The sequence below is a fragment of the Pygoscelis adeliae genome, unplaced genomic scaffold, assembly GCF_000699105.1.
Source record: "Pygoscelis adeliae isolate BGI_AS28 unplaced genomic scaffold, ASM69910v1 Scaffold77, whole genome shotgun sequence".
In the NCBI taxonomy this organism is placed as follows: Eukaryota; Metazoa; Chordata; class Aves; order Sphenisciformes; family Spheniscidae; genus Pygoscelis; species Pygoscelis adeliae.
The window spans coordinates 6,044,033-6,053,295 of NW_008825216.1; the positions used below are offsets into that span (position 1 = coordinate 6,044,033).

The window sequence follows — 9,263 nt, forward strand, 5'->3', positions numbered from 1 at the left end:
TTCCAGCTCAGGGGGCCAAGTACCCTGAGGATAACTGGTCTGCCTGCTAAAGACTGAGGCAAAGAAGGCATTAAGTACCTCAGCCTTTTCCTCATCCTCGGTGACAATGTTCCCCCCCGCATCCAATAAAGGATGGAGATTCTCCCTGGCTCTCTTCTTGTCATTAATGTATTTGTAAAAACTTTTTTTGTTGTCTTTAACGACAGCGGCCAGGTTGCGTTCTAGCTGGGCTTTTGCCTTTCTCATTTCCTCTCTGCACGACCTAACGAGATCCCTGTACTCTTCCCTCGGGCTCTTTCACCACAGCTGTTTGTGGCTACACAGAGTCAGATGGGGAAACAGAACCAGGTTAGTTACCTGACTGCAAGAAAGGGAGGGAAGAGAGAGAGGGGCTATTTTCAGTTTCTCAAACTAGGCCACCATGCAGCTGCACAAACAGCTGCACCAGCACAACTGAAAGGTTGCACAGGGACTGAAATAAGTGGCTGTGCAAGAAAATTACTTAAACTGGCACTAACAGCAAAAGAAACCCTTATCACACTATGGCTTCAGGCAAAGTAGTATGGTCTAGGTGGGTGATTTCTAAGGATATGACCACATCCAGCTCCCACGGATTCTTGGGTCTCTTAGGCACCCTTGGAAATCTCAGCCTAGACATTCAAAACTAAGTTTCTTGTTTCAGGGTAGAGGAAACAGTTTACATTATTTTTAACCTGTTCTTACTAAAACTGTAACCACTGCTTTTACTAAATGTTGGCTGCTTTGCTATCCCTATTTAACAGTAAATAAGCAGATTTGCAAACTGCAAAGGGGTCAGTTTCCAACACAGGAATCTTGTAATTGAGGGATCTTAAGGAATAAAAAAGAGGATCACTAACACATATATCTCCACTGCAAACCAGAACACTGTGTAGAGTTAACCAACTTAGCTTCAAATGAGCTACATCAGCAACTGTATCACAGTAGCGGCAGACTCCACATGTACTAATTTAATTGGTTGACTCCTTCCAATAAGCTCCTTTTTAATGCTAATTCAAAGTAATTCTACATTATACTACAACCTACAGTTGTTGGTTAGTTCTTACACTAAGTGTAGTTCTTACACTATACAGTGTAGGTTACTTCTTCCCATCCTACCACTCATCGAATTACAAAAAACAGTCAACTTGACCTCATCTGAGGGACACTGGCAAAGGATTCTACTTACTTTGTAAAGAACTTCCCTGTAGGTCTAGCAGCAAATTCATAAATAATAATGCTGACATTTACTTATGAATTCCCATACAGACTCTGATTAATGATCTACACTTTTGACTCAGAAGCAACTATATACTGGAATAAAAAACCAACCCATGAACTACTAGGAAATGACATGGTTAAAACAGTTAGAGGTAGATACAGGCACTAAAAATGCAGATTTAATAGGGGTGCCCATGCAGACACACTCCACCTACCTTTCTGGAAGGGTTAAGGATTGAGGGTACACTATGATTTACTTTAGAAAATTATATCTGGAATTTGAAGCATGAACCAAGAACAAATAATACATGTTATCTGTGGTTTTATTCTAAAATCACTTTCTTAAAAGGAGACCTCTTTCATGTTCAAATTTCATTTTCAGTAAGATTCTAAAGTATTGTTTCTCTATTTCAATTCTAATCTTCTTCATCTGAGTACTACAAACACTGTAACACAAATGCAAATCTGCCTGCTACCCTGCCATCTCACAGCAAAGATTGTTAATTAGAAGTTTTGGTCTGGGTATTTCTGAAAACGTCAATGAATATCCTGCTGTTTAGAGGAATAAACAAAGCCCAACCAAGTTGTAATTGTCTACGAAATTTAGAGGCAGTAGGCCGAAAAATGACAAATGACAGATGTGCCTGATTACTGCTGAGATTTTTGTTACTCTCTCCAAATGACTATGTAAACTCTGATTTAGTTTTTCCTATTTTTTTTTTCCTATTATGGCACAACTTCAACCTCTAGTTGCCAAAGGAAGTCAGGTACTTAAATACCTTTCTGTGCCTTTCTAAGCACACAATCTGAATATTAGGTTTGACGGCAGTGCACTTTCATCAATAAAATGTAAAGTGATTACCAAGGAGAAATCAACGTATTAAGAAGAATAAAAGTTCAGTACATTTTTAATTCTCAACTCATTGCCTAGAAGGCTCTGTAAAGATAACATTTAACTAATGGAAGTCTTAAGAACATAAAATTTGTCCAAGGATGTGAATAAAGAATTGTCTGTCTTAAAGCAGAAGAATGGAAGCACAGATATATATACCTGCTACCACTGGATAAAGAAATCATACTTTCTTGCACTTTGATGAAAGAACTAATAATCACTGGCATGACTACTTGCATTTGTATTACTACAGTAACTATGTTTGACTATCCACTGTTCTTAAAATTGCAGACTTAAAATCAACAGAAGGTAAAACTGTAACAGTGCATTACTGTTTTGCAGAAGTGTATTACAACTCACTAATTCATCAGGAGCTACATTTATCAAAGCAACATACGGTTTCATATTCTCTCAAACTTTTAAAATCTTCTAAATGTCATTGTTTTGCTCAATCTTTTACTCATTAACAATTTTCACAACTTCCCATTTAACAAGGAAAAAAACCCCAATTTTTAAAAATCTCTTTAAAAGCACTGAAATTGAACAGCATGTAGAAAAACTGCAATTTCATTGTCACATTTTGTCTTGATTCCTTAAGAAGTACACTTCAGCTGCCCACAGTTTTTATCCTAAATGCCATGCTGATGTAGCTACGGAAACAATGAATTCAAGATTTCATATTTCAAAATTGAAAGTATACTTGAATAATGGTGTAAGCAGTTTAATCCTTACCTTTTCCAGATTCCAACAAGACAGAATAAATATGCTGACGAGCAGGGCGGTAGATAAGTGCCTGTCCAGGAATCTCTGTATCACATTCATCTTCCAAAGAGTTGCTGCACTCAATCTCTCCCTTACTCAGGATATTGAAGATCGTATAATTTTCAGATTGGATATGCTGTTCTTTAGCTAACTGTTTGTTCAAAGAAGAAAGAAGGCATTATCTCCAAAATTAAGAAGGATCCAAAAGTAACAAAATGTATTCACTGTTTGAGGAAATAGTACTTTCTCTATTGGTGGAAATGGAGGGAATGGCCAGGGAGGAAACAAGTGCTTTTTCAAATAGCACCAGTATAGTACATTTTCAGACATCTATCTTTTGTGGACAGGAATCCCCAGGAAACCTATCATTGCCTTTCTTAGCCCCTCCTTGGGGTTTTTAATGACTTTTTTTTAAAAGAGTAATTATTCTTAAAATGAATTCTGAATTCAGACATAGAAAAATGAGCTGCCCTCCTTTAGTCACCTGAAAACTATCTTCCCTCTTTAAATAGTGAGTGAAGGCATGACAAAGCCCAAACTTTTAATTTTATTGCAAGATGAACTATGTAAGACAGCTCCATTTCTTTCCTGAGCTGACTTTGCATAGTTTACATTGTGGCAAAATTAGAATACTTAACTTCACCACACTTTTACTTTGCAATAGCTCTTCCCCAAGAAAAGAAATACAATGTGCTCTAGTGAGGAAAACCAGGTCTGCAGGCTGTTGCTGAAAAGCAGAATCACAGCATCACCCAGGCTGCATATTAACCATGCACTGGATGCAGATACATCTGGCTACAGCAGCTGGCTACAAGCAGCCTCAGTATCAACAGGGACCACTGGTCTGGAGCAGCTTAGACGCAGAAGCAACAAAGCTGCTCTCAGGCAGCGCAAAATTTCAAGCAGTAACACTTGTAACCTGGACTGGCCAAGTGCAGAACCAGATAGACTTTCTACTTCACAACCTCAGACCAAAACTATGGGGGTGTTCAAACAGCTGACCGGAGCCATTATTTCCATGGGGTGCCACTAACAAATTCTCCTGGACCCATGCCGTATGGTGAGCAGGCACTGAAGTTTCTCTGCTCTGCATTCCCTGCATGTGTCACGCTACCTGTATTATTTGGGTTGTGCCATCCACACAGTTATCTCAGCCTCTTTCACTGGGAATTACCAGACCACTGGCCAGAGCCAAATTCACCATTTCTGCAGAATTCCAGTATCTGCAAACCTGGGAACTCAGCAGGTCAAAGCTGCAGTCAATCACTGGGTCATTACTGATCAAAACTAATTCTACTGAAATGTCATGCTTTCAGAAGAAATTCTCACATGAGCATAAAATCAATTATAGGCTTCTGTGTACAATGCCGATCAACAGAGCATTTTCTTATAGCAAAAAATTAACGGTTGCCCTGGAAGAAATACTTCAGTGTTCCTAATACACGTAAACAATGTAATCCCCCAAATCTACTTTTGTATAAAACAAAAACAAAGAGTTAAGTATTTCTAAGCATGATTTGAATGAAGCATTGAACTATTTCATACAAACCACTGTCAGATATGAGATAATTTGAAAATACTAGTTTCTTGCAATTTGCCAATAATCTACACATCCTTATGTACTGAAAAAATTACAAGCTGATTTCAAAAGTATTGCTGTATTCAATACTTTTGAAGTATTGAATGAAGCAGCAACATGAGGCTATGTCCTCAAGGTTGGAACTGAGCTGTGTGTGTCATTTATGTGCAGTTCAGATTATGTGCAAGGTAAACAGAACTACATATGGGTTTCAAAATATGAAGCAAAGCACACACATGACATATACAAATATTTAAACACCTGTAACAAAAACAAAAGACAAGTTAACACGTCTACAACTTCGACTGTAATTTCCTTGGCCCAGGGACTGGCTTAACATAGGATTTATGCAGCAACAGTGAAGCATTCTTCAATGGAGTTTCTAAACATTGTTATTTTATTACAGCAGTAGCTCAGCATGACGCTAGAGAACGGCAACCCTTCAAATGAAAGATCTAGCCAAGAAATAATGACCACTTGTCATAAAGACCGCATGGTACATTCTCTTAAGGAGCAAGGTACCACTATTGTCCTGGCCATAATCCAACCTAGATAATTACATTCTGGCTAATTTTTCCTTGCACTTCAAGCATAAACATCATTTTTCAACACTTTATTAAGATGTAGGTTGTTGGTTTTTTAAATAACGTCTTCTATTTAACTGCTACAGTCAAAAGTGACATGTATTGTATCTATGTGTGGTTAATTAAAAAACCCAAATGTATCTGCAGTTTAGCTGAAATGAGCATTGCATAGGTTACAATGTAGTTTTTAAATGTTTTAGAGTCTTTTTAGAAAAGGAAAATGTAAATTATAGAATTACTTTAGAGTAATAAGAGGAAACAGAAATATAGTTTTAAAGAAAATGCTCAAGATAAGTAAGAGACAGACCAAAAAAAAAAAAAAAAAAGACTCTCTATTTGAAGTCTATAGGTATCTAACAAAATAGGGAGTAACAGATGGCTAATACAGAGTCTAAAATATACTACCTCATATAGATTTTTTTTATTAAATCTCAATACGTTATCTTAATTGCCATGAATTTACAGAATTGTACTCTAGACTTACTACTCTTGCATAAACACTGATGCCAGGTAGCTCAGTTTTCTATTAGCCGGGTAGGCTACCCTAGCTAATATATCCAGTCTCTCAGAGTGACCCAATCTGACTGTACCGTTTCTCACCCCAGCACCAGCGCATCTCTGCCCATGTGGGAAGCCGTAAGTGAAACTTGCTAGTGCAGCCCTGCCCTTTATGGATTAACAAGCCACTCGAAGTGTTTTTGGTTCCTTCAGGGACAATGAATCTGAAGGAAAATTAACCTGATCCAAAAATCACGAACTACAGGTTTATAGGAAGTTTCCTCAGCTCCTCCACAAGAGCAACTTCAGCTTCTGCGCTCTTAGCCACAGCTCCCTTTAATACCTTGATTGCATGTGCCAGGCACAGCCAAGCAGACCACTAACCAGCTGTAGCTGACCTGTGGGTTCTCAAAGCAAAAAGCAAGTCATTACATCGTGCAATACATGGGAAGTACAACTCTGTGCCCAGCTATAGGCCTATACAGGAGCTGCTCCCCATTATTTGACCTGCCCGACGCTTCAAAAAGAGAGGAACTACTTTTAATTAAATGTGCTGCATCTGCCCTCATCATGATGCATGTAATAGTCATAACCATGGCTGTACTTAACAGACAAAAAATTTGCGCAAGCAAATTTAAATCAATAGGTTCGGTGTACTCATTACCAACTTCCATTAAGTAGTCATAGCAGTAAAGTGACCATTAAGCTTTAAAAGACAAGGCACCTGAAAGATTTCCTTATCTTGACACACGGCCGTTTGTTGTTGAAGGGAGAACGTTTGGCAACTTGTTAGGTTGGGAGGAATCCATGGAGACTGCTGCCCAGGCAAAAGATAGGACTCCACTCCTCTGTAAAGTAATGTCTTGTCTGATCCCAAAGGTAGCATCTCTTCCAAGTGTTTCAGGCTGCTGTACGAGCATGGAACTTTTGAGATGTAATTTGCTACAGCTAGAAGTATGTTTGTTCTTCTGTTGTAGCTGTTATTCTTGTGGGGACTGGTGACTAAACATTTACGCCAAAAGCCTTCCAACAAGCTTTCTGGAACAACATCATTGCCAAGCAAGCAAGCAAAGAGAGGGAGGTGTGTCAAACTAAGACCCAATGCACGGCAAAGATCTTCTCGAGAGTACATAACAGTGACCAGTCTGTCCAAACTGAGCTTCTCAATGGAAAAGTAGGGGCACGTACTATAGATGAGATAGTCACTATCTTGCCCGAGAATTCCTATGCAGTTATGTTGCAAACCATATGCAGCCACCTCAAAGTCTGCCTCTTGCAATGTGCATACTGTTTTTTGACCAAGCGACTTCAGGGCAAAACGTGTAAAAGTAGGCAAAGCTGAAGGAACAATGAACATTTCTCTCCCTGGTTGTTTCCTGTGAGTCTTGATAAACCGAAATATTCTGGCGATTTCCTTGTTATTCTGCAACCTCCGTTTGATCCACTCATCTCTCTTTTTCTCTTCTACCACTCCGTCAAAGTAAAACACCAACTTGATACCAGCTGCCATAAAAGCTTTAATAAAATCCTCTAAAATGGCAAGGTACTCCTGCCACTGCCCACCGCACACCCAGGATTCTGGTGTGTACCAGTATCTAACACAACTCATGGCATCTACTACGATAACAGGTGGGAAATCAGGATGATCGACGCGATGTTTTTCTGCCACTTCTCTGAGATCTACCGTTTTGCATGCATCAGGGCAAACTCTTGCCACAAATCCCTGCAAACCTTTAATGCCCATGGCCAATCTCTGAAACTCACAGCAGTCTGAAAGAAGAAAAATAAAAACAACATTCTAAAATGCAATACTGAGAAACGTAATGAAATTCTACAATAAAAAGAAAAAGCAGCTTGGAAACTGAACTGTTGTTTTTCTGCTTTTGCTGATAGCTTGTTTTGTTGTCCTGGCCTTTAAACATCTTGAACAATCAACAAACTGAACATAAGTGCCCATTCACTTTGCCTTCCACTTCTGCTTTTTACACCAGTGAAAACTGTAAATATCAAAAGGTTTTCATAAATACGACTTTAAAAATTTCAGATTAGTAGCGTAAAATATAGAAAAGTACACATCGCTAGAAAAACAAGTATAGGCATAATTAAAAGCTTTAAAACAGCTGACAGTGTACAACACAGGAATTAATGGCTTGATTTTCACACTAAAAGTATACGAACGTCTTTAATTGAAGTCAGCAGAAAAAAATATAACTTCAGAAATCAGGCTTGTACCGTGATTGTGCAAATGGCTCAGTTACCATCTGAGTTTATAGACAGGAGTCCATTGATACGTCACCAGTTGCACTACCGCTACTTCTGCAACGGTTTTGGTAGTATCAGTTCTGCTTTGAATCAGAAGTTCAATCCATTTTACCATCCTGTCATTTGAAGATATAATTTTCAAGACCTGTTTAAAGAATTAGAGGTTTACCTGTATTTTGTGAATCTACAAATCTGACTATCATTAATAGTGAAGTTAATATATTAAATGGGATTTCTAACATGCACAGCAATTTTGAACCAATCTATTTTAAAAGACACCCATGCAAACATTAGCTGGACATTAAATAATTAAAAATGGAATAAGCCTATTTTCAGTTTACGAAATACCAAAAGACTGAAGAAGAGAGTCTCCGAATTCTGTGGCAGAACTTAATAGCATGCCAAATGAACCAATTTACACATTCCACAGAGACAGAGTTGTGGGATAAAATCAAAACCGTTGATGACCTCCATTTTTATTTCTGGAGATCTCAATGCAAAGAAGTTTGGCACAACCTCTACGATAGATGTGCTCTTTCCTCTACTGCAGCATCAATTTCCTTTATCACAGCACCATTTTATTTTAAAGGACCTTCCAATGAAAAATGGAGCTAACAAGCTCCATCAAGCTTTGTTTTCTTCTTTATTCTCAGAAAATGTTTTGGTTTTATTTTGATTGTACTTGAAAGTCGAATCCCTTCTCAGTTAAATAGTAAAGGAATTCACTATGTCTAATTAAACAAGTACAATTTTTCCTGTTTTTCACACTGCTAATTTCTGACATTTCAATTACAGACTGTGTCAGGAGTGTTACATTACAGTATACATGCTTATTGTATACAAAAAGAAAAAAAGGAAGTTGAATTCACAAAAGTATTGTGAATTGACAGCTTTTAAAGGTATTCCTGAGTCCTCGGAGTTTAAATATCTAATACCCTCCAGATACAGTTTTTGAATACCATCCTCTTTAATCATAGAATGGTTTGGGTTGGAAGGGACCTCTGAAGGTCATCTAGTCCAACCCCCCTGCCGTGGGCAGGGACACCTTCAACTAGATCAGGTTGCTCAGAGCCCCGTCCAACCTGACCTGGAATGTTTCCAGGGATGGGGCATCCACCACCTCTCTGGGCAACCTGTGCCAGTGCTTCACCACCCTCAGCGTAAAAAATTTCTTCCTTATATAATGGAATATGAAATACATATGAAATAAAGCTGAGAGCATACAGCAGACCTTGCTGTTATAAAATCAGAAATAAATGTGTACGAATCGGCTTCATTGCTGCACATGGATGCAAGGTGGGGCACTGCTCTCGCTATGATGCTACTTCCAGTGTTACCTGGGTGCCCTTAAGACTCCAGCCATTTGCTTTTCCAGGAAAGCTGCACCTCTGATTCCAAACGGTTTGAGCACTGGTAGGTTATCGGTTTTTATTACCTTCCACGGAGA

The 9,263-nt window shown here is 38.6% G+C and overlaps 1 protein-coding gene across 1 annotated transcript in view; it reads right to left on the reverse strand.

Moving 5' to 3' along the window:
- The window catches only part of FAM120B (family with sequence similarity 120B), a 59,540-nt gene extending 50,277 nt beyond the window's left edge, over positions 1–9,263 (reverse strand). The window contains exons 1-3 of the mRNA XM_009329193.1: positions 9,154–9,263; positions 6,279–7,324; positions 2,864–3,044 (exon numbers count right to left, since the gene is read on the reverse strand). Of these exons, the coding sequence (XP_009327468.1) occupies positions 2,864–3,044; positions 6,279–7,298 (1,201 nt within the window). The 5' untranslated portion in view covers positions 7,299–7,324; positions 9,154–9,263. The remainder of the gene's footprint in view (positions 1–2,863; positions 3,045–6,278; positions 7,325–9,153) is intronic.